Source organism: Branchiostoma lanceolatum, chromosome 9 (assembly GCF_035083965.1).
Source record: "Branchiostoma lanceolatum isolate klBraLanc5 chromosome 9, klBraLanc5.hap2, whole genome shotgun sequence".
In the NCBI taxonomy this organism is placed as follows: Eukaryota; Metazoa; Chordata; class Leptocardii; order Amphioxiformes; family Branchiostomatidae; genus Branchiostoma; species Branchiostoma lanceolatum.
In genome coordinates, this window is record NC_089730.1 from 19,086,256 (window position 1) to 19,111,198 (window position 24,943).

Consider the following 24,943-nt stretch of genomic DNA (forward strand, 5'->3'; position numbering starts at 1 on the left):
TAGAGATGAAGTCTATTGTATACACAATTCAGTCTATCATGTGTGATAATCCAATAAACATGTTATCTCATTTCAGCTCATCCTGCAAAACCAGACAATTTGTCCTGTCACCCAGACATGTAAGGTGAGGTCAGTGACCTCAGAAGAATTTGTCCGAGAGCTCAGAATGTTTTCAACCAGTGGCCTGTGATTAAAATGCCAGCCAGGTGCCTTATGCTTAGAAATCCCTTGGTGAGAAGTGTAGGTGTGACAGAGACAGCAGCAAGGATTTTTGTATGGGAGACGAGATATTTCTGACAAAATGTTCACAATGTCAAGTGCTAGAGGCGCGACAATGCTAGGGTGGTCCTGGGGCATGAAATCTTAAAATCTTGACTCTCTGCTATTTCCTGCATTTTGAAGGGCAAATTTCGCTGGCAGACTGACCTAGGTTTAATGACATGTCTATAAAACACTTCTTTTCCCTTCAACTCTGCCCCCCCCCCTTGCCACAACCATTGTGTGACCTGGTGTCTTTGTCTATAAAAGTGAGCCGTAGCAAAGTTGCAATGCACCAACATATATATAGCACTTATTATAATAGCTATCGTAGAAGAGGTGTGGTGTGAAGCTCTGATCCTCGGGTACCTGGCACCGGCCCAGACACGGATGAGTAGGCAGGGACTGATCCGCCAAGAGCACCTCAGGTGAAATTCAACAAGATCTTTGAGGTGAGGTGAAGAATGGACGAAGTGCACTTGCAGCAGAATAGCATACGCCAAATAGCAGTTACTCAAGCAACTGGATATAATTTTGGAAACAGCCAGACTTTTCAAATAGCCTGCATGATGTAGTTAAGTAGTTATATCAATTATTGTACATTTGTACTTGACTTGATGAAGCAGTGTAATTTTACATGTAAGTTTGAATATTTGGAATTCATTATATAATATGATATGAATTATATATTATAATGATCCACTACTAAGAAACGGAATTCGTGAGTTTTACTAACAGTAAGAATTGTTATTGTATTCAGTAAAATGAATTCCATTAAATTTACATGCACTCCGTAAAACTTAATGTGTATCTTTGACTTCTTTCCCTTAGTCTTAGACCTTCGGGGCACCAAAGAAGATCTGGCAACTAGTTTTTGTGTATGAATGAAACTTGACAAATGTATGAATTCCGTAATATTTGTATGAATACAGTAAATGCATTTAAGTTCGCTTGGTTTTGATTTCACGGTAGGGAGAAAATGGAGTGTTCCCGGTGGTTTTAAATTTGCATTTGAAAAAAATAGTAGCGCTATAGAAACACCGTCAAGAAATATTCGCGGTGGTTTTAAGTTTGCAACAAAGATGTTACAGCAAAACCACAAACATAAAACCACTGCGAACATTTCTGAATTTACAATAATTAGGCCCCTCTGGACACAGATTGAATATTCAAGGTGAATATACAGTACATTGCATAATCATACACTACAAATATGATAAATCAAAGTCCTTCCTACATTTGAACCTGTCCCTTGTAAACCCCACTCTAATTGGCACCCTTGGGCCTCTAATGCGTGCGTTATTCGCACATTCTTCAGCGGTGGAGGATGTGCCAGGTTTACTTCCTGTAATTTGTAGTCATGTCGGCTGCCAATTTCCGAGGCAAAGTGCCTGAGACTACAACAGACTTACCAAAGTACAGCAGGCAACGCCAAACCTAGGAGTGGTTTCAATTTCCTTGGCAAAGTGCATTTAAGTTCACATGGTTTTTACTTCATGCTAAGGCGAAAATGGAGTGTTTGCGGTGGTTGTAAGTTTGCGGCGGCGTGTGTGGTTTCATTTTCAGGAGAGGGAAATGTGATTTTTCATAGACTGACTCTCCTGGACAATAATTCATCCTATTTTTTATAAAAATTCCTACTTTCCATACCCCCATAGGATTAGGCCAGGTGGAGGCTAGGTTGTTTCACCCGTCCACAAATCTAAATGTGCTGCTGCTAAAAAACAAGTCATGGTAGACATTGAGAGGCAAAAAGGAAAAAGGAAAGTAATCTCGAACCAGTTTAGCTCAAATGAACTCAATGAACAGAAGAGCTAATCTTCCACTGGTCGTGACAGGAAGACAGACGCTATCAACAGTATTTACAGGTTCATTGTAGATCTTTGTACCAGGGAAATTCCCCTACTGGTAGCTCTTTTCGACAAGCACAATGAACAGTGGACCATGGCTTAATGTCCCGTCCTAAGGACTGTGACCCTTTCCGGTAGCGTGCATGTCAGGTGAGCTGGGATCGAACCCAGGGCTTCTAGTTAACGTTCCAGAGGCAAGATCCCTAACCATTGGACTATGCACGCTCAATCGTGCAGAATCGCAGACAGGCATATCTAGAGATCCAAATCATTGTCTCTGTCGTCAAGTATACATGTAAATTAATCTCAAGTCAATCCATTGATCTAAAGTGACATGAATCGAGGAGGAAAAGTTCTAACTGCCTTTCATTTTTAAGGCTTTGTGCTTAAATCTAAAGACACCAAATCTGACCGTGATGGGCAATATTACTAGTGCATATAATTAATATATGTAGTACTACATTCTGCAGTATAATTCCCAAGAAAATAAACTTTAAAAGTACTAACTTTCTCCATGCGGCTTTGCCGGCTTCTTCTGTCGTATGGCCATCAGAATGAAGAACAGCACCAGTGGGATGAACAGCTCAAACGCAGCAACCCACTGCAAAAACACACAAACAGAACAGTCAGTGCATTTCGTGAATCAAAAAATCTTCTTCTTTTTTTAATCTCTCAATAGTCTAATTATTTGACAGTTTGGCCACCACAGAAGAGCTGCTAACCAGTTTTTGTACATGATATGAATGAAACTTGCCAATGTGTATGAATTTAGTAAAGCCAAGGTGCATTCCACTCCAGAAGCAGATATTATATAATTCATCAAAGACTGTGATGATGATGAAAGACTGAATTGTTATGGTTGAACTTGAACACAAAACCAGATCTAGAACAGTACTAGTAACATTAAGTGCATTCCGTGAATCAGACAATCTACACCAGTCCTCTTGGCCAAGAGAAAGGGTCATCCTATGTGTCTACTAGTAGAGTATACACCAACCTACATGTCATAATGTGACAATGCGACACATATACAGTCGACTTGTAATACAAGTACACAATGTAATTTTATATCCGCAAAAATGTTTAGATAACATGGCAAATTCCAGGTTTATACAATTCCAGCAGTGCGGACAATACACACAAATAAATGATAATTATTATCATAATTATCATCATAGCTACGAGTATAAACACTATATACATTGTATATTGTGTAGTAAATCATCGCATGGCCTAAATAGCTCCCATACATGTCATAATGAATGTAATTCAAACTCTTGGCAACCTTCTAGTGATGTATCCAAACACAGAGACTATACGACAAAACAAAGAGGAAACTTATATCTTTGTACCACGGCATTTAGGCACAGATCTGTTAGTGTGACTTTGAACCTTTATGATTATCTATTCATGCTGAATACCCTTACATCACATAGACCTACATATTTGTGTAACGTTTAAGCTGTAAAAAAGGATAACAATCATTGAAAACAACATTATGTGATAATGTCATTCAGTTTTCACAAGAAAGCGGACCTGAAACTTGCAACATAATAGGAAAATTTTCCCTGACATGACCCAAAAAGTGATAAGCTGTAATCATTGAACCAAGATTTCCACACAGCACACAATGATTGATGGTCTCTTCCCACCATCCTTTGGTGTGTCAGCTTCTAAGGAACGCCCTCGGGGGCGGGAACTGGGCCGTGGACAGTTTCTTATTCCAAAGTAGGTCACACGATTTCAACCGTAGCAACACTGTGAATAAGTAATGAAGACGTACGTAACGGCCTGAATCTTTAACAGCCAAAGATGTACATTATGTATTTACTGGGCATTGAGCTTACTAGTAATTTTTTCCATACTTTTTGGCAACGATTTCTTTCCCAGGTTTGAGCTTGAGTTTTCCCTCTTGTCAGAGGCCACTGTTGCCATGGCAATTAATGTTTTATTGCCAGAGTTATGGAGGGAGTGTAATGAAACAATTATCAAAATATTATTTGTGAATACTAGTAATTAGTAAATGGACAAATAAATCAACGATAAATTTCTTTAATACGTGAAGAAGAAGATTTACTCAGAACTTGAAGAAGGTCAGACTCTACTAAAATGTTGGCAGGTAACTTTAAATTTTTCTTGGTCGTGTATCAAAATACATGTAACTTCATTATTATCCAATATAAAATGTTACACGGTAGTACCTCTGGGTAGAGGCATGAATTTCAGTATTTGTCAAAAGGGTTGAATTAAAAGTACGTTGGAAAACTTGCATATGACTGTATGCCGTTATATTCCCTGAATGTGTGTGTACCAATTAAGGCACAGACCTGTCTCTCATGCCCTGTTTTTAAATTGAATTTCTTTCAATTTAGCATTATCTTCTGAAATCTATGAACCAAACAATAGGATTGGTGTGGCCTGGTTCTCCAGGAATGAATAAAGAGCACAGGCCAGACAATTTACACTGGTCTAGTTGCCTGCCTTATCTTAATGCGGTTTCTCAGGCTGTGAATTACTTTCATAATCCCAGACTGTACATGTTATCATTACAAGCTGATAGGGCTATGATGGCACTGCAACCCTTGTTGTGGTTTATTCCGATTTCATGCTGCAAGATATCATTACAAGATACTACAATGCATGGCTATATAATGTCAAGATTGATATTGAGAACTTTTTTAGCTTGTAAACAAAACTTCATAGAATTAAATGTAGTTGATGAAGGTTGCCAAAAACTGTTACTCAAGCAGCTGGAGTAAATTTTGAAACATAATTATGTTTCAGAAAACATCTGCTATCTTTGTCAGTGACTAAGGAAAGGACTGGGAAGCCAGGTTTTATACAAAAACTCTGAATAGATATGTTAATGAGGTTTAAATGTAATTCCCCATTTTATTACTCTCCAAGCAGGGGTTCGGCTCCGACTTGGTTTTGACGTGTTTTTAAATGTTTTTGCCAGGCGTTTTTGTCCCGTTTTCTGTATAATCTCTTAAAATATATGTAATATAAGTATATGTATTATAGACCATTTTATAGGTGTTTGCAACCCTATCCATTAAGACTTCTTAAGATCTTCAGGCAAAAATATTTTTTCTTGTTTAAGCAACACTGTAATTTGACAATACTGTAACTCATGCTACATCATTTCTAAGCCTTGGATTTTAATAAGCCTAGAAAATGTGACATTTCAACATACATTTTTCATGTGAAATTTCATGTTTTATCCATCAATTGTGAATTATTTTATTCAGTGAAATATCCCTCCTCTTTGATTGCAACAAGTGTTTGAAAAACTATGAAAAACAAAACATTCATTTATGAGCCTGGGGATTTGAGGGTTCCTATAAAATATGGTTAAACCTGTCCAAGGAGACCACTCAGGTCTAATAGGGGACCTATAAAATGTGGTCAATGGACAGGTGGTCACTGTAGACAGGATTCTAATCTTAATTCCTGTATCAATGGCACAAATTATCTAAAAGTTGTCACATCGGCCAGGTGGTCCTTATATGTAGAGGTGGTCTCTTGTACAGGTCTGACTGATGATACTAATATTTTGTCTGCAATCTAAATAATTGACTGACAGCAATTTAGTACATGTCGTGGTCTGAATGTAGACCACGCCTCTTGGCTCGTTGCTGTCCGCTACATTAGCCTAAATGCAAAATTGTGGCGAAAAACAAAACAAAACCGCATTCCTAACCGGGGTGTGTCATCATATCATAACAGTGACAAAGTGACGCAATAGCACAAGCACAATGTCATGTTATGTATCAAAACATTATTTTCTAACGTTCTGACCAAATGTAGCAAACTCTGTTTCCATGTAAGGCTGCTACTATGTGTAACGTTATATATATAATTGAAACATTACGTGACGTTGTTCGTGACATTTAAGAATGAGATTTCCAGTTGGTGTGCTGCGTATGTTTGTAAACAAAAGAATCCCAGCTGTTCAAGAACCCAGTAACATGATCTAGTTACCGGACACCGAAAACATATACGTCATTTAAAACATTTTAAAAGACATTTACGGTTGGCTAAGACGCCAAATCTTCAAGACAGGGCAAGAAGAACAATACGACTCACCGGGCTGCGTTTCTTGAGGGTGAAGTTCTTCCAGAGCAGAAGGCGGAGCTGATGCAAGAACCCCATCTTGTCTTGTATTGTTGGCAGCTTGAGCCGACCTCACTGTCGTTCGCAACAACACTGGGATATTCGTCAGCAAAGCGAGAAACTGTCCGCCGGACACACGTTAAGTCCGGGCCCGTGGAAGCCTCTGCCGCGAGGCACGGTACAGAAGGGGAATCTTGAAGATCTGTTGCACTGGCTGGCCGAGAAATAATAAACCCTAGGACCTTTAAACATCAAAGAGACAACGCTCCACACCGTCTCTAGGAGCCTCGGTGCCCGGGCGGTCGCTCAAACGGAGACTTGCCTTCTCAGAGCGATTTTAGAGCTTCATGATCACTGTAACGTCCTGAGAACGTGCAGCATTCAGCTACAGTTGGAAGGCAACCGGTCTCCAATGCAGCAAACCCACACTTGAGTCCCGATCGGGCTCCAAACTGAGACCTTGGCTCCCAATCTGCTCCCAGCTGAGCTCATCAGGCACCCTGGACATACCCACCCCCGCAGCACGAGTGGAACAGTCCGAGGTCACAGGGCGGACATTATCGCGCGCTGATTGGTCCATCTCGTCTCACCTCTGACCTGGAGGTCAGGGCAAGCATGGCGGCCGCAGGGATGAAAAAGTTGGAGTGTAAAGATTTACACGGTTATTTGAAGACTTTAGGGGCGTCGCTTTTGGATGAATTATACGGGAGACCAGCAACATGCCTAGCGGTATTCAGGTAAGTCAAAAACAGGAGGGTTTGTGCTTTTGTGTTCCTGCAAGAGGGACTTTTTGTGGCGACAGCATGCTTACAAATGATTTGCTGTGCATGCTAATATATCTAATATCAAGTCAAGTTGTACGCTATCATCTCTCATGGTCAGCTTAGATCTGCCCCAGCCCACTAAGGTTAGGATAAAAGAGCTTTAACGTGTGTTTGTGTGTGCGTGCGCGCGTGTGTGTGTTTGTGTGTCTGTGTCACCGACGTGTGTGTGTTGAAAATTATATGTGTGTGTGGTGTGTGCATTTGTGTGTGTGGTGTGCGTGTGTGTATGTATGTTTGTGTTTATACATGTGTGTGCATGTGTGCGGGCATGTGTGTGTGTGTGTTCATGTATGTGTTTGTACAAGTTTGTATGCATGCATGTGTCTCCCTGTGTGTGTGTGTGTTTCTGTGTGTTTACTCGTACATGTGTGTGTGTGTTTGTGTGTGTGTGTGCACGTGCGTGCGTGTGCACAGGTGTGGGTATGTGCTGGGCAACACATGAATCACACTTAACTATTTATTAAGGTTGCAGCATTCCTGAAGATGATGCAGCAGTTACATGCATGCTGACCATTTTCTTCCGTTTGTGACTTCTCAGGGAGCTGACAGACCTTGCTAAGCACTACGTGATGCGGCTGTTGTTCCTGGAACAGGCAGTACCACAGGCGGTGGTGGGCTCCTGGGTGGTGAGCGGCAACCACGGGTATGATTAATTACATTCAGTTTGTTTGTTTCTTTTTTGTTTGTTTGTTTGGGTTTTTAAACATGCTCAAGATGTGGCTCTCCTCAAATGTCGTACCTCCATTTTAACGTCCTATCCAAAGGACTAGCTGAAGCTAGGTACAAGTCTTCATTCACATCTAAGAAGAGTGAGGATATTGGTGTTAAGTGCCTTTCCCAAGGACACAGCATCAGGACTTGTTAGGGCTTTGAACTCATATCAGTACCTGCAGGGTCTGAGTCAACAACCCTACTAGTAACCACAAGGCCACTGCTCCACCAGGCAGTCTAAAAACCTGTCTGCTTGGAGCTGAAAAGTGAAAACATCTGTGTAGAAGTTTCATCTTTTAGGCCCTTGGTTCTATCTCTTTGTGTCTTTATTTTGTCTCAGTGCCCTCACTGCCCTGTATCTCAGTCTGCATTGTTCAACAAAAACAATTGATGTACATTGCAGTGAGCATCATTTAGTCTAAGGCCTATGAGCAGTTTCTCAGGTAACATTTATCAAAACTTCACATAGAAACAACTTCCCTGAACAAGGGACATTAAAGACACTACAATATCTATGTCTAAATGTAAAACTATTTTGTTTCATAACACTGCATTACAGTGAAGAAGTTGAATTGTTTTCCATAACACCTTGCTGTACCTTACAGTGAGCACCTGAGAGCAGTGTCCCAGCTGTCAGATCTACGGGTGTGGCACGAGCACCAGATCTCCGGAGGGCTGGCCGGCTGGATCCTCAGTCCAACCTTCAGGGCCAATCTCAGGACAGCGCTGCTGGGAGGGTGAGTGTCGGAGTTGCAAAAAACAGTCTCGGTTTTTTGTTGCATTTGTTAGGCCACACCAATTCAGTTGGTTGGTTCCCAGATTTTTGCTGAACGGCCATGGAAGATCAACATCCCTTCCACAAGGGCTGCTACAGAAACTCTTAATACCCAAAAACTGCCACAGATTGAAACTCTTTACCATAGGCCATAACAAAAGAGCAAAATTTGGAAAAGTTCAGAGGAGGTTGCAAACCACCTGAAGAAACGCCAATAAGTGTTATACCTGAATGTTTTACGCCAACTGAGGGGTGTTGTTCAGTATCAAGAAGGGAGTGAGAATTGCGGTAGAATCTGTACCAGGGTACACTCAGTTTCTGGGAGTAAATACAGGCATATTCAGGTTTTCCTCCAAGTTTTCAATGTCTTCTTGCTACATTTTCCTCTTGAAATGTCTTGAGAACCAAGGAAATGTGGTGGTGTGACCTTATCGTTTTATCCTCCATCAGGCATAGACCTCCATTGATATTGAAACTTAGTGATTTGTAATGCTTGTCAAATGTGTTGGCTATTTGAGTGAAAACATAGATACATGTAGCTGGCAAGAATTGTGTTTTTTTGTGTCCCTGTCCCCTGCAGAGGCAAGCCCTGGTTCAGTGTGGTACAACTCCCTCCTGACAAACATGCCAAGGATGTAGCAGCTCTGGATACCTACTCACTAGAGAGATGGGAGGTACAACGATTACATGTGTACTACAATCATGTTCCTAACCCAAGCTTTACACTGTACCTTTCTGTAAAGACAATACAAGAAACAGGAAATATTTGATTGATCGTGACATGCTCATTTCAGCTCTACGTCAAATAACAGTTACTCAAGCAACTGGATATGATTTCGGAAACGATCAGACGTTTCAAGTAACATCCACTACTTTTTGTCAATGACTCTGAGCAAGATCTGTTTATCAGCAGGTTTTAACCACAAAATATGAATTCAGCTCTACTTTGCACAATCAGACTGCTTTCGACTGAGTTGTTGTATTTTGGATACCATAGATACTACAGATGACATGATTCAAATTTCAGTTACAGTAACTAACCGCACTCTTCATGCAGGTCTTGCTAAATTTCATAGTGGGGTCAGGAGAGGCACAAGTCAGTAAAGACATCATGGAGATCCTCATCAAATCTGGGCTCATGAAGAGGTGTGAACATTGGTGCCAGTTTTCCTAGTTGTATCCAGTACTGTAAATGCAGAAATGTTCGCGGTTGTTTTATGTTCGCGGTTTTTGGGGTGAACTCTTTACCGCGAACTCAAAACCACCGCAAAAAGCCGTTCCATTGTGTGACTTAAGTGCTACTATTGTTTCAAACATGAACTCAAAACCACCGCAAACACTCCATTTTCTGCCTACTACAAAATTAAATCCCCACGAACATTTCTGCACTTACAGTATTTGATTGTACTGTTGTGGGAGACCCTGACAAGGGTGGGCAACAGTCGGATAGTCCAAATGGTTACCCCGGTATGTCTAATGGGTCCACACTGGTGAGACCGCACTCCTAGAATATGAAAGTATAACTTGTACTCAGTATCCTTTGAGGGGCAAGCACTAAAATGTTCTTTACAATTACAGTGCAAAAAAAAAAACTGGTGGTGATTGATTGATTGATTTACTGATTGACCGACTGACTGATCAATCGATTGATTGTTTGTTTGTTTATTTGTTTGTTAATTTGATGCTGTAGTGAGGAGGGGAGTCTCCACCCGACCATCACCCCTGCAGGGTTCCAGTTCCTCCTGATGGACACGCCCTCCCAGGTGTGGTACATCATCCTGCAGTACCTAGACACCATGCAGGTGAGAACGGCTTCCATACCACCTGGATACCATTCATATGCATATATGGTGGAGTCCTGTGGCGTAACGGCAGAGCGTTCGGCTCAGAACCAAGTGGTCTCGGGTTCGTATCCTGTCATGTCACCGATCTTGTGCCCTCCGGAAGGGCACTTTACACGACTTTCCTCACTCCACCCAGGTGTGAATGGGTACCTGACTTTGGTCAGGGAAGCTAGTAGCTTGTATTGAGGTCAATGGCGCCGAATGGCTGCCGCCCAGACCCTTGCGACAGTTCCACAAAATGTGTGGATCAATTATGTACCTGTTGTGTATTATGTGAACCCTGTAAACCCTGCATCAATTCAACACTAGGAAGGCTGATTATTGCTTCATTTTGTCTTGCAGAGTCGAGGACTGAACCTGGTAGAGGCCTTACAGTTCCTTTTTCAAATAAGTTTTTCCACACTTGGTAAGGTGAGTACAACTACATTTGGTATCATGCTTTCCCTTTTAAATCAATGCCACTTCAAATCTCTCAAATAAAGAAAAATCATCCCCTTTTGTTTGAGATCTCTCTGATAGAAAACTACTCTGAGACTCACTTCACAGAAATGATGCCCACCGAGCCTCTCGGCTAATCTGTCTAAAAGTGTGCCAAAAACACACTACGGATTTGGTTGCCGATGTACCGTACAATATTTTGGGGGGTATTTTTGACCAACCAGGGTGCGAAATACCTGGTTGCACGTTGCACAGTGCAACAAGATTTCGGTTGGTGCAAGTTAATTCCAAACCCAGGTAGCGCAGTGTGCAACCTTATATTTTGAGCCAAAGATTTCAATTGGAGCCCTGGAAGCTCACAAAAACACAGTGTCACTCTCATAAAATTCGGTAAATCTTCAATTGAAATAAAGAAATCAACACTTTTTCGTTTTAAACCATCCAAAACCCTTCATAGATCGTGGAATTTGAGCTGAAAAAGACGAAAACACACTGCCCTCAGCTAAACAAGATGTTGTTAGGTCAATGGGAACACAATACTATCTAATATATGTTAGTAGTATTATACGCTACATACAAGCTTGATTTGAAGAAATCGGTGAATGTTGCTGGAGCAACCTGAAATTTGGATGTGCAACCTAGCATTTGCCCTTGGTTGCAACATGGGCAACCTGGCTCAAAAAAGTATTTCGCACCCTGCCAACAATGCCCTCTCCGTCCCCAGGACTACCCCACGGAGGGCATGAGCGACTCCATGCAGCAGTTCCTGCAGCACCTGCGGGAGCTGGGCCTGGTCAACCAGCGCAAACGGAAGTCAGGACGGTTCTACCCCACAAGACTCGCCATACACCTCGCCTCAGGTAACCTCAGTAGACGTCCGTTGATGTCTGCTTTGTGTATTTTTTGCTTTTACTTGATGTTAGATGCATTTGCCCTAGGACTTTATTTGGTCTTGAAATATTTGCAGTGCGTTTAACCCAACACACTTATCGAGAAGAGTAGGGGTGACCCGGTGTGCTTGGCCAAAAATGCGAGCCATTGAAGCAACAATTGTTTAAAGCTATCTAGTAAGGATGCCTCTACTATACTTGGTGGCAAAAAGTGCCACTCTTTGATAGTTATAGGGAAAAACAAATCACCTCAATCCTGGGTTGAAAACTCTGGTACTTAAATGTTTGTATATTTCTTGTTCTTTTGTGAGCAGGTAGTAGATACTTCGGGACTTTTCATTACAGGTTTTCTGTCAGTAATGCACTCTGTGTTCCAGCTACAAGCTTTCAACACATCCCTTTACCCCATGCAGTGAAATTGAGTTCCCATGAACTTGCTTATTATCTTACACAGTCGCTGAGAATTGCAAATTGTCTTTGCAGGCATCTCCGATGTGGAGAAAGACTTTCACAAGGAGGGGTACCTGGTGTGTGAGAGTAACTACAGAATATACGCATACACAGGTCAGTCTGTAGTTACTGTGTCACTCAGAAACAGAACTGGATCAGCTGCTTTTCAAAGAGTGTCCCATCTTAATTCTAACCATGTGTTATATCCATCGAGAAACACATCTGTTCCTTTATCTCTATTATAACTGACAAGCGAGGAGAAGTTGAATTTATCTGACTAATGATAGTTATTTTATTTTGTATCTGTTCAACATGTTTTGTCCTGTTGTGGCCTGTACTTAGCCCAGTGTGGCAATAATGTGCAATATATAGGTCTTCATTCATTTATATTGTCTGATACATGTATGTTTATCCAATCTGTTTCCTCGTGATAATTTTCAGTTTGTATCTTGATCTGATGTTTGCCTTGTGTGATTATTTTGTCATAAATTTTTGACCTCTACTCACATATACAGCCCCCTACCCTTTCAAATCACTTGACTGAAGGTCCTATCCTCAAGATTCATAAATAAAAAAAGAATCTGTTGAGACATCGGATGTCTTCTTTATCTATCTTTTTCTGAATCTTTAAAGGAACATAACAAACTTAACAAATGATATTCATTCAGAATAATATAACGTAGGAGTAAGAGGTCATGCACACAACTCAAAATAATAATACAACAACAACTTGCATGTTTTTCACAGATTCGGAGCTGCAGGTAGCCTTGATTGGGCTCTTTAGTGAGATTTTGTACAGGTGAGTTAAGCACTCTTTAATCTAGATATGAAGACTTGTGTTCCAAATATCAAGTATTCTCCGCCTATATCACACATACCTTCAATTCAGTGCTCTCTTTATGTACAATGCACATCGCATTGGGATCATTTGACATGACATGATGAAATCTACAGTAAAAAGTGCCCTGAATCTTTTGTATTTTTTCCTTCAGATTTCCTAACCTGGTTGTTGCAAACCTGACCAGAGACAGTGTACAGGAGGCAGTGGTGAGAGGAATCACATCTGAGCAGGTCAGGTCAAGCTTAGAAGTCATGAAAATAAATTTTGTGTCAAAGCAATTTCAAGATAGGACAATAATCAAGCAACTTGCCTTGAAACTCTTAGCTACAAACAAAAAAAATCCTGCAAATACATTCACAACACTGATGACAGAGAACAATATTTGTGGACATCTCTTTTCTCAAGTGTTGGAAATAAACTTTCACTGATTCTTTTTATTTTTCCCTTAGATTCTCCATTTTCTGAGAGTGAATGCGCATCCAAAGGCTCTTCACAGAGTAAGTTACTGTGGTTATGATTGTATTGTTTCTGTTTCTATTACTGATGGATGATTATATACAACAACATTCTATTGATAACACTGGAATTGATATCACTCTGAATTCAAACTTAGTCATTTTCAAAGTCTCTAACAATTGCACTGTGTTCAATAGCTTATAGTTCTACATGTTACCAAAACACTACTTTAAAAATCTTGTTGGAAACTGTTGCCCTTAGACAGTGTGTTTTGCCATGTTCATCAAAAACACTATTTTATATGAAATAGTATTTTTATTATTATATTCAACTGTAAATCTTGTTGGAAACTGTTGCCCTTAGACAGTGTGTTTTGCCATGTTCATCAAAAACACTATTTTATATGAAATAGTATTTTTATTATTATATTCAACTGTAAAATCTTGTTGGAAGCTGTTGCCCTCAGACAGTGTGTTTCACCCTGTCCATAAAAATCACTACTAAGTATGTTTTATATTTAACTTTAAAAGCTTGTTTCCACACTTGAGGTGATTAGGACTAGTGTTAGTACATAAATCTACCTTATTTGCTTAACTGAGAGGAACATTTTGTTGTTGTTTATTCCCCCCCCCCCCACCAGGTTCCAATAGTTCCTCCCACCATCAGTGATCAGATCAGGCTCTGGGAGTTGGAGCGGGACAGGCTCACTTTCACTGAAGGTAGGGGCAGGGTGATACGTTGTTCAAATTAGTTTCAGATGTGGAATTTTTAAAACACAAAACAGAATGCTCAAGTTGAAGCACAGCAGTCCCTGCAAACATCATGTAATGTAAGGTTACCAGTTTACGGTCAGTTATTGGCAAGTGCAAACTTTGAGATGAACTGCGAAAAAGAAAATTCTCTTGAGCAGTATCAGAGGTGTTGGCCAGAATTTAATGCTATTAAGGCTATGCTGATTTTATTATATGGATGTACAACCTCTGGGCACTGCAAAATTGATCATGATTCTAGCTTACCAAATCAATGATTATAATACAATATCGGAAACGTATGCTAGCCCTTATTGTATTGTATTAGTTATTATGATGTTAAGTCTTATTCTATACTTCCACTTTATGTTATGTTAACGAATTCTTGCCATACCTTTTACCATGTACAATTGTCGTGCAATAAAGTTCTTCTTTGAAAAAAAAAGTTGAGCTCAAAAGAAAGTTGCTCTCATTAGGAAATCTAAGTGGTCAGGAAGGTTTTACAAATGGCAACTTATTGATGCACCAAGCACATCTTTATAGAATTGTGATTATCTTTAAGTGACTTTTCTTCCCTTTTCTCCTCCCAGGTGTTCTGTATAACCAGTTCCTGTCACAACCTGACTTTGAGATGCTTAGGAATTACGCAAAGGTAAGAAAAATGGACCCATGATATTTCTTTTTAGAGACAGGGAGGATTTTCTGTCTTTTGTTTCAAAGGGAAAAATTTTCAATGTAGTTCTGAGGAGTCTGACATATGTACTAATTTTTTTTTTTTCTTCTGTCACCTTTCTTGTATGATATTTGTTTCTCTTGTCCTCATAGTACAATTTCTTCTCAGGCGTAATGTGTGTAGTCTAGTGGATAGTAATCCTTCTAGACCAAGAGGTTGTGTGTTCAAATCCCGATTGTAGTCACCCACCCTACATGCACGCTACTGGAAAGGGTTGCAGTCTTTAGCATGGACGTTAAGCCGTGGTGCTTTACTACTGTTCATTGTACTTGTTGAAGAGCTTGGGGAATTTTCCTGGTACAAATTATGATCCTGAAAATACTGTACATAGCGTCCGTCTTTTCTATCATGATCAGTGAAAGAATAGCTCTTCAGTGAGCTAAGACTACTTGACAATGTTCTTACATGTATAGGGGAGTCTTAGTCTACGTGGAATGTCGAAGATGCATTTTTTGCTTTCAATTTCAATTTACTGTAAATGCAGAAATGTTTGCGGTGGTTTTATGTTCGAAATTTTCGCGGTGAACCACCGTGAAACTTTTTGCCCACCTATGACTGTAGCGCTACTATTGTATCAAACGCAAACTTAAAACCACTGCAAACACTCCATTTTCTCCCTACCGCGAAGTAATAACCATGGGAACTTAAATACATTCACAGTATTGTTTTCTTTCAATCTCAATCAATTTTGTAATGATATTGTGTTTTTACAGGACTTGGGAGTGTTACTGTGGGAGAACAACTCCAAACGACACATGGTGGTCAGCAAAGCTGGACATGACGACGTCAAAAGATACTGGAAAACCATACGGAAAGGAAACAGCTGACATCGCTACTACAGACACACTACAAGTAATTTCCAGAAAGAAAACCTTTTGTGTAACTGTTGTAAAATATGACTGCAAGACCTCATCTTTTCATATCTATAAAAGCTGACATTGGTCCTATATATATGGAGTACATAGTAGAGAGTACTTTCCAGAAGGAAAACTTTTTGTTACGTGACACATGTACAGTATAACTGTTGTAAAATATGACTGCAAGACCTCATCTTTTCATATCTTTAAAAGCTGACATTGATCCTATATATATGGAGTACAAAGTAGAGAGTACTTTCCAGAAGGAAAACTTTTTGTTACGTGACACATGTACAGTATAACTGTTGTAAAATATGACTGCAAGACTTCAACTTTTCATATCTATAAAAGCTGACATTGATCCTATATATATGGAGTACAAAGTAGAGAGTACTTTCCAGAAGGAAAACTTTTTGTTACGTGACACAGTACAACTGTTGTGAAATATGACCACAAAACTTTGACTTTCCATAACTGTCATTTTTCATGTGCCAAGGGAAAATGGTATATTCATTAGATATAAATGTTCAACTAGAATTAGCCATAGAGCAGAGCTATAACATACTGTATACTAACTAGCTAACAACAGTATTAAGATAATAAAACTTTGGGAAAAAAGACCTTGTTAATGAATTCTTGTTCTCAACAGTTGAATTGCTGAATTAAGTGAAGAAGTTTATTGCAAGTTCATGCCCGTGGGCTAATTGCAAATACATGATAAAAACATAGGAAAAACATACATGCGTCAGTAAACTGTGTCTGACTTTGCTGTAACAATAGGTTACTGGTACTAAATACAATTGTTGGCTATATCTAAACTAGCTGGGTTTGACTTCTTTTTTGGAAGCAGTGGGAGACGAAAAGTCCCACTTTTTCTAGTATTTGTGGGTTCTGTGATTTCAAGAGAAAGGTAGTCTCACAGAGTTACCCAAAGGAAACAAATTTGTGTGCAAAATTGGAAAAATTGAATCAGGTTGGTTTAGAACATAGAATATAGGAGTTTTCTTTTTACACATTCAACCAGTCACTTCTTACCTGCTGACGTTTTGGTTGTCTGTCATACACCTTCAGAGCTTCTGACTAGAGTACTGCCTCTCGCCGCTATAAGTAGCCGATGTAGGTGCCGCTTATAGCGGTGAGAAGCAGTACTCCAGTCAGAAGCTCTGAAGAAGGTGCCTGACAGACACCGAAACGTCAGCAGGTAAGAAGTAGCTGGTTGTGTAAAAAGAAAGCTCCTATATCCTGGAAAAAGTGATCTTTTCCTGAGAATACTAAGTGTCATGGAGTCCAGTACTTGTACATTTCTTGTTAGATTTAGTCCGCTTCAAATGGTGGCATGGTGGCCTTGTGATTAGGGTTGTTGACTCAGACACTGGGTTAAACTTTCTGACAGGTCCCAATGTTGTTCTCTTAGGAAAGGCACTTTACACCGATTTCCTCACTCTACTAAGGTGTGAATGAGTACTACCACCTTGCTTTGGTTAGGGATGTCCCTCGGATAGGATGTTTAATGTTGGTGCTGTGTTTAAATTTTTTGGGAAAGCCACACCTCAATACTTACATGTAATGATAAGAGTAGGAGTCCTTCCCGGTGTAAGTGGACCAAATAAATCTGTCCGGATATGCAGCTTGTACTGTTCAGTACAAAGTTGGTGTGTTACGCCATGAAAAATGTTTGTGATGCAAACAAACAAACTTTCTCATTTGTAGAGTAGCGACCGTTGGAAACAGACTAAAGCTAGTGAGACTGGACATCAGGCTTTTGATATCCATCCTTATTTTCTGTCCTCCTCATCCGTTGCCATGGTAATGGGATAGTGTAAGACTTCTATGCTGCCATCCTCCAGACTTGTTGGTGGAACCATCCTCAGATAGGAGACCTGCAATGTGGGTTGCAAAGATACATTTTTATTGCATTTTACTTGCTAAAACGATACATGATATAAAGGAAAAAGAATACAAGAACTGGTATGACAAAACCAACGAAACACATACTGTAAATGCAGTCATTGCGACTGCAGTATTATGATGTATTAGAAACACCTGTTACAGTGTGAATACTTAGACAAGGCACCCTTCACACATTGAATACATTTGTATGGTTCTGTTATTAGTTCTGTACATGTACATGTATATAGATCAGTGACAGTTGATCACATAAGCACTGCCAAAAGTGACTGTCCACCTAAAGCACCCTTTCTGAGTTGCCATTAGGTTTGAGGCCATGCACTATAGCTTGGTATACGACTGGCTTTCCTTAAAGGCGCCGGTGTTTCCATTATGTGATGACTGTAGCACTACAATTGTTTTATCTGCAAACTTAAAACCGCCGCGAACACTCCATTTTCTCCCTACCGCAAAATCAAATCCCAGCAAAATTTGAGTGTATTCAGATTCACAGTTAGCTTAACAATATACAAGTACACTGAAGCTACTCTTCCTGTGGTCCATCAACAAAATTAACTGTACAGACCTACATGACACACAGGAACATTAACATATACAGACAAAGTGGGATCATTCCTCTTCTGCTGTCTCGGAAAAAGAAGTCGAACCCAATAAGTTAGTATAAGAATTTAGTGTCAGTAGTTGAACTAGAGTTGTCGACTACTAATATTGTTCACTGTCTGTCCATTCTTTTCATGTTAAATGTATTTGCAATTAGCCTATGGGCAAGAACTTACAATAAACTTTCAATATACATGTACATGTGATAAAAGAAAGATAAGGCTACTTTAGTCAGTATATACAATGCATTTTCAGTACCTCTTCAGCGTCCACCCATGCTCCTGAGTTGGCGAACAGTATCGTCCTCCCATCCCTCCCCTTCGCTGTCTTGGCCGCCCAGTGGTGGTCGTGCCCCAGAACCACCACGTCCTCCGCACAGGCCTCCAGGAGGGGAGAGGAGTCGCCCAGATACACCAGGAACATCTTTAAGACTTTCTCCACACCTTCCTGAGACGGGGAAACAATCAGGAGAACATATAGTTTTTAGCCTGTTTATCTGTGTGTCTGCCTGTCTGTTTGTGTTTCAGGATTTTTTAAGTCAGCCTAACTCAAGAACGTCTGGATGATATTTTGTATGTGGGTAGGTGTTTGAAGGACGAAGGTCAAGATCGATTTTAGCCCCCCTGGCATGTGACCTTGGTACTGAAGCAGAACCATTTGTTTTTAATCTTTTGACCTGGATGTGCCATGGTCTTGTTTTACATAATTGTGATTATGCAAGGTTAGATTATGTGATTAGCCCAAAGTAATGTACTCAGACCACAGTACCTGTTTACATAGCCTCTCTATAAAGCTGTTCTGAGGTAGCCTCTGCACTGGCACATACATCCCATCATGCATTCTGACCACCCCGTTGCCATGGATACTCCCGCCCAAGGCGAGCTCGAGGAGCAAGGACAGTAGCTCCTCTCGTATGTCGGGGAGACACATGAGGCTCATGATGCCCGGCCCTGCGCTCTTCAGCATAGCGTGGAACTGGGCCTTCGCTGTTCTTTTATTGGAAGAGACAACAGCCTGGTTATGGTTTTCGTCTATTGACTTACATGTACAGATGTAAATGCCTAGGTTAAATATTAAGTTATTACAATGAAAATGATACAAGTCTGTTTTGAAGAACGTTCAAACAAAGCGAAACGACTTGGAGCGACTTGTACCATGTAGCGAGACGACTTCTGCCATGTATCATAAACGACGAAGGATTTAACGTTAACTTAGCTATAGTATAATGATAAAGTGTTATGCTCTTTTGATAATGACATGAGAACTTTCAAACTTTATTGTTCAATCAGCCTTTAATTGTATTGATTTAAAACACTGTAATATAAAAGTATGAACTTACTGAATTGATTCGTCCAAGGCATCTCCTGCAAGCTGCCCGTTCAATATCCTATAGGAAGCACACCTACAATAGATAATCATCCGCAATGTATATCTGTTACAAGTGTCCCCCAAAAGACCAGTTAGAGCCTGCTATGGAGGCTAGTAATACACTTTTTGTAGCCAGCCCATAACCATCAGCCAGTGGGTAACTATCTTGCCGGTAGATCTGGCTGATGGTTACTGCAAAAAGTGTATTATAAGCCCCCAAAAAGGCCGGTTAGAGCCTTCTATGGAGGTTGATTTACACAAGCGTTTTTTTGTTTGAGTCAGAAGACTCAGAACTGTGCAAGGAGAACGCTGGTGTATTAACTGTATACTATTAAACTTAAAGTGATTATGCTTCCAAAAATACATATGGAGGACATCCTTTCATGCTTTGCAAATTGACCTCACTCAGACTCAACACAAACTTTTTTTTTAATAATTTCAACGTTTATATATTATGATATTGTACCAATGTACCAAGTAAAAATCACGCGAACGTAAATGCATTGACAGTATTCGTACGGAAGGATTATCCTGCTAACCTGCAAATGTAGTACCCGAAGGGTCGCCCGCACACGAGCCCGTGGGACTCAGCGTACGAGTATGTGCTCATCAGGTCCCAGATGTGCCCGTGCTCGAACCTGACACGGTACTCCCGGTGGGCAACACTGATGCTATAGATGAGAACTCCTGGGATGAATCGAACCTATCAAGAAGTGGATTGGAAAAATATAAAAACGTTGATTAAACATGGGGTAGGGAATTTCCCGAGCAGCCTTCGTAACCCATGCTTCTCCTAATCAGTGAAGTCATGATTGTCTCAAGCATTGATGTTTCTGACCTAGGGTGAACAGATGCTGCTACAGTAAGAATTAGTTCAGTGCTTCGATGAGTGGCCCCCTACGGCCTTGCACTGAGCGAGTTCGTTCAGAACAAAAACAAAAGCATATGAGAGTATCAGGCTGAGTATGAAGTTCGTCTGCGTTGGTGAATAACATTATAGGGAACTTTTTTGTAACAAGAGAGCGTAATCTGAGCTAACTTGTTTGGAATTCGGCATCGCATCGCCCCCTGTTCTGTTTAACTTTCAAAAAAAAGTTTTGCAGAAAGAATCTTCATCAGTTCTAACGCGTTAATAGCAATACGTTTCACATATTGGAAGACACCCTTCTCCCTTCAATTGGTAAAGTGTAATGGGTATATAGGAAATATATTAATTTATTAATTCATCTGAAGTACAGCCAGTAAGTACCCATCTGAGTAATGAGGCTGTTGTAGTGCCTTTTAACGTGCCTCGATCACGGGTACGTCACTTCCGAAAGACGAATGCTGTTCCGGTATTCGAACGGGAGTTCTAAACGCCTGTTCGTCCGAAGGCCTGTAGAACTTTCGAGTTTTGGAAGCCTTCTTCACGCCTGTTCTTTCGAAGGCTTCTAGAACTCGAAAGCTCTATAGGCCTTCAAACGAATAGTAAAGTACATTTTCGGCACACACTTTCAATCTATTCTGAGTCCCGGTTCACTCCAACGATTGGGTTCCTAGCGTAGGGTGGATACCGGGTTATTGTGACATACCTTTCCACTAAACAACTCGTGGACCATCGCAGGCGTGATCTCGTGGTCGTGGTTGCCCCAGACGTAGTATACAGCCACGCCATACTCTTCAGCCATCTTGCACACGGATTTAGTGAAGGCTTTGCAGAGGGCGTCCGTCTTCCAGTGCCTGAGGAAATCCTGGTCCGTCCACGCTGGCTCTGCGGCTTCTTGGACCCACATTTCGAAGATGTCGCCCAGCAGAATGAGAGAGTGGACCTTCCCTTCTGCGGCCGCCGCCATGATGCGAGACAGCGCGCTCTCAAGCTGCGAATGGCCGGGACAGATGGCAAGGGGTCTCCCGAGATGGATGTCGCTCAAGACATATATCTCTTTGTTATTGTCCGACGTTGCGCTGATCTTAACTTCGACAAGTTCTTCTCCAAAGGCTTCGGTTGGTGGTTGGTAGGGTGGTGGAGGGTTGACTTCTCCGCCTTTGCGCTGCCAGATGACTTTGTAGGGACATGGCCTGTCTTCGGACTTGTCTCTAAGTTCTGCTTCTTCACTTGTATCTTTGACCGCATCGTTGGCACTTCGGTTCTTGTTTTCTTCTTCAGAGGGCTGTTGGCCCCTTCCTTCAAGTGTTTCACCAACTTCTTTAGGCGCAACGCCTTGAGTCGTTTTGCTTGGTTCCTCCTCGCCGAACCCTCTGGTCATTCCTTGACCGCTGCTAAGGTCATCGCCAGCAGAATGCTTGATTCCAGAGAAGTCAGGGTGTGGCACTTCAGTGAGCTCTGAGATGTTCAGGTGTGCGAACTGTTCGATGTCGTCAGGTGAGGCACTGAGACGACTTCGCAGGAGTTGTAAGTGCTTCTTCAGTCGTGTACGGGGGTCGTCTTCCCCTTCTTGGCTGTGGAGAAAGAGTAAGGAATATTATCTTTTTTATTCTTTTATTTTTCTTTCTTATCTTTGTTTCTTTCGTTTGTTTCATTTCTTTCTTTCCTTCATTCTTTTCTTCTCTCTCTCTCTTTCTTTATTTTTCTTTCTTTCTTATTGACCCATAGCGATGTTGAGTAAGATGGTGAAGTCTGCTATCTCTAATTGCCTTTAACATGTTTCTTTTGGTGTGTTTTTTAATGAGTTCAGTCAGAACAGATTCTTTTCTGGGATCATCCCATCTTAGAGTTAACCAAGTGCAGTAGAGCTTTAAAAAAAGGGTAAATTTGATAAAACAACAAATGGCTCCCAGACTCCCACGTGTTAAAACATACATTCCAATACAAAAAGTAGATTCACCAAATTTCGACTAGTCCTTTGGTCTTTCTTTTGGTTAACTGTAGACTCCCTTTTATTTGAACGATGTTTAGTTCTTCTCCATATACTAATTAAGAACGCATATAAAAAGGATGAACATCAAAGCTAACACTATTTCTCACCTTGCCGCGCCCTGATCTGAAGCACTTCCCACGTGTGTGGTTACCTCGTCCTCGTCCATTGGTTGTTGCTACAGGGGTTAGGATAAGTTACAGTAACTGCAAAATACTCGTCTGTCAAGTTTCGTCGCCCAACCTAAATTTTGCAGTAAAGCCCCCCCTCTCACTGGACCCGCGGCACGCTGTACTATACAGTGGCGGTTACAGAACGCTACATAGTTAGACCTTTCTCACGCGGCGGACATGATAGAATGAAAACGAGGCCCTTGTGGCAAGCATTAGACCGATCCTAACTGTCAATCACAATTAGTAGTTTAGCAAATGATTACCTGTTAATTAGAGAATCTACCAATGAGGAAGTGGCTGCATGACCGTCAAATATTTGCATTTCTATGCTTTTATTTTACATTTGTACGTTTTGACAGAGGATGGCGAGACTATGGGATCGGCCAACGAAGCTCTAAATTGCTGCATCTTTTTTGCGCATTATATTAGTTGTAATATTGATACTTGGATATCATATTTCAAAAAATAATGTGATTTAGGAGGAAAATCATATCTGTACATTATTTTTGCCTCATTGGCCTCGTCTTCATTCTATCATGTCCGCCGCGTGAGAAAGGTGTATAGTTCCGCGCTTGTTTAGTCGTGGGACTTGTGTCCACACAGCAAACAAACAGACGGTAAAGGTACTGACGGAAGATAAGGTGGCCTAGAAACGACAAGTTTTGTTACAGGGCGAATGAAAACATCGCGTCTGACCAAAGTCCAGGCGACGACCTTTGCATTTGTAGTCTCGAGTATCCTGGGTGCCTTCCGAGTTGTACTCTCCCCTAAACAACAGCAGCCCCGGTTAACTAACAAGAATGGCACCCAGGCTAAAACTGACCACTTCTGTGGTTGAAAAAAGGTGGATAATTTGCGAGAAAAAGCGCTAACCATCAATGTCACGCGTTAGATTTTTCAATAACTGGCGGTGGCGCCACTGCACGCTATTTCAACCAAGGACATGTGGTTGGTTACCCCTACCCTTAGTTACCTAGGATTAGTATATACATTGAATACGCGGGAAGTCATAATCTTTTGAATTGAAGTATGATGCTTTCGCTGTTGGCAAACAGCACAAAGGGACTTGTGTTTTTATCCCTTCGAAGTAAAGAGAAGGAAACCTTCGAGCGTCTTTTATAAAATCAATCAATCAATCAATCAATCAATCAAACTTTATTGCACAACAAATGTAACATATACATTGTATGGCAAGTTCGTAGGTAGTACAAAATATCAAGACATATAATTATGTCTTGCTTATTAACAATGCTAATGAATTCTACAAAACTACGGTATCCACGAGAATGAGACATAGAGAGATACCGAATTCTGCAACTATAGCCTGTTACTCCCTGGATGGCTGGCGTGTCGCCTGTCCAAATCCCAGTTCCAAATAGGTTCAGTGGATACCGAACTATGAAAGTATGATAAGCTGCGGAAGGCATAATATTTTGAGTTGAAGTACGATGCTTTTTAGCCTCCTTTGCAGGCGCCTTCTGGGAGGCGACGGCGTTTAATTTGGGGGGGGGGGGGCTGATTCGCGATTTTCAACTTCTCGGGTCCATGGTCTCTAGCTGGGGAAATCGTATTACTTCCACGGGCGGCAGTATGATATCCCCAGCTAGAGACCATGGACTCCCCAAAATCAGCGCTCCCCAAAAAATAAACGTCGTTGCCGCCGAGAAGGCCTGCGAAGGAGGCTAGATGCCTTTCCTGATGGCCAACAGTGCAAATTCTTCGCCATATCCTTACTTCTTGAATGGTCTTGAGTAGAGTGTTCCTGGGCGGCTTGCGTCCCCGTCCCAAACCTGTTCTTTCACCGCTGGAATCTCAGGAGCAGTGCACGCTTTCTGGCGCCTACAATGTGCCAGAGATTTAGACCTCTCGTTGTGTGGAAAGTCGCGCCGCACAGCTAAAATCTAACCTGTGTAAATCCGGCAGCGGTGTTACGACTGAAGTCGGCGAAAGGTCACCTGGTAGCCGTACCGATGACCCAGTGTGTGCTGGTTCAACGTCCTCTAGGACGCTGAACATAATGGACTCTTTGGCCAACTACAGACTAATAGAATCATAGGAAAATCAACTCTTCAAGCAGAGGTTAGGCTCCGACTTGTTTCGGACGTCTTTTTAGGCGTTTTAATAGGGCTTTTTGGTCCGCCAGCCGTACAGCACCCGAAGGTTTGGCACCCGAACAGCCGAAGTCCCGAACGGCGCCGAACGAACCCGAAGAGCCGAAGTCCCGCACGGCGCCGAACGAACCCGAAC

General features: G+C 41.3%; 3 protein-coding genes across 3 annotated transcripts in view; 1 reads left to right on the forward strand and 2 right to left on the reverse strand.

The window, feature by feature from the left end:
- The window catches only part of LOC136442650 (ATP-binding cassette sub-family A member 2-like), a 49,057-nt gene extending 42,743 nt beyond the window's left edge, over positions 1-6,314 (reverse strand). The window contains exons 1-2 of the mRNA XM_066439594.1: positions 6,198-6,314; positions 2,616-2,709 (exon numbers count right to left, since the gene is read on the reverse strand). Coding sequence (XP_066295691.1) covers positions 2,616-2,709; positions 6,198-6,263 — 160 coding nt within the window. The 5' untranslated portion in view covers positions 6,264-6,314. The remainder of the gene's footprint in view (positions 1-2,615; positions 2,710-6,197) is intronic.
- A 419-nt stretch (positions 6,315-6,733) lies between these two features.
- Positions 6,734-16,454, forward strand: LOC136441845 (general transcription factor IIH subunit 4-like). Its single transcript, XM_066438366.1, has 15 exons — positions 6,734-6,961; positions 7,587-7,691; positions 8,365-8,496; positions 9,115-9,208; positions 9,592-9,680; positions 10,225-10,336; positions 10,721-10,789; positions 11,541-11,676; positions 12,190-12,270; positions 12,904-12,955; positions 13,149-13,227; positions 13,447-13,494; positions 14,094-14,172; positions 14,793-14,854; positions 15,649-16,454. Exons 1-15 carry the CDS (start codon positions 6,840-6,842, stop codon positions 15,760-15,762), a joined length of 1,374 nt encoding a protein of 457 aa, XP_066294463.1. The 5' UTR covers positions 6,734-6,839; the 3' UTR covers positions 15,763-16,454.
- Positions 16,455-16,888: 434 nt separating this feature from the next.
- LOC136442217 (uncharacterized) lies at positions 16,889-24,677 on the reverse strand. The gene is made up of 8 exons (XM_066438969.1): positions 24,431-24,677; positions 22,634-22,701; positions 21,240-22,107; positions 20,208-20,371; positions 19,640-19,702; positions 19,069-19,291; positions 18,559-18,747; positions 16,889-17,672 (listed from the first exon to the last, which is right to left on the reverse strand). Exons 2-8 carry the CDS (start codon positions 22,690-22,692, stop codon positions 17,568-17,570), a joined length of 1,671 nt encoding a protein of 556 aa, XP_066295066.1. The 5' UTR covers positions 22,693-22,701; positions 24,431-24,677; the 3' UTR covers positions 16,889-17,567.
- Positions 24,678-24,943: the final 266 nt, after the last annotated feature.

Bases quoted from the DNA above. Each gene is read 5' to 3' on its own strand.
- LOC136441845 (XM_066438366.1), top strand. From the start codon at position 6,840: ATGGCGGCCGCAGGGATGAAAAAGTTGGAGTGTAAAGATTTACACGGT. The intron at 7,692-8,364 runs GTATGATTAATT...TGTACCTTACAG, and splicing joins GTGGTGAGCGGCAACCACGG to TGAGCACCTGAGAGCAGTGT. The intron at 10,337-10,720 runs GTGAGAACGGCT...TTTGTCTTGCAG, and splicing joins AGTACCTAGACACCATGCAG to AGTCGAGGACTGAACCTGGT.
- LOC136442217 (XM_066438969.1), bottom strand. From the start codon at position 22,692: ATGGACGAGGACGAGGTAACCACACACGTGGGAAGTGCTTCAGATCAG. The intron at 20,372-21,239 runs GTATGTCACAAT...ACTTCTTGATAG, and splicing joins ACGAGTTGTTTAGTGGAAAG to GTTCGATTCATCCCAGGAGT. The intron at 17,673-18,558 runs GTACTGAAAATG...CCCACATTGCAG, and splicing joins CATGGGTGGACGCTGAAGAG to GTCTCCTATCTGAGGATGGT.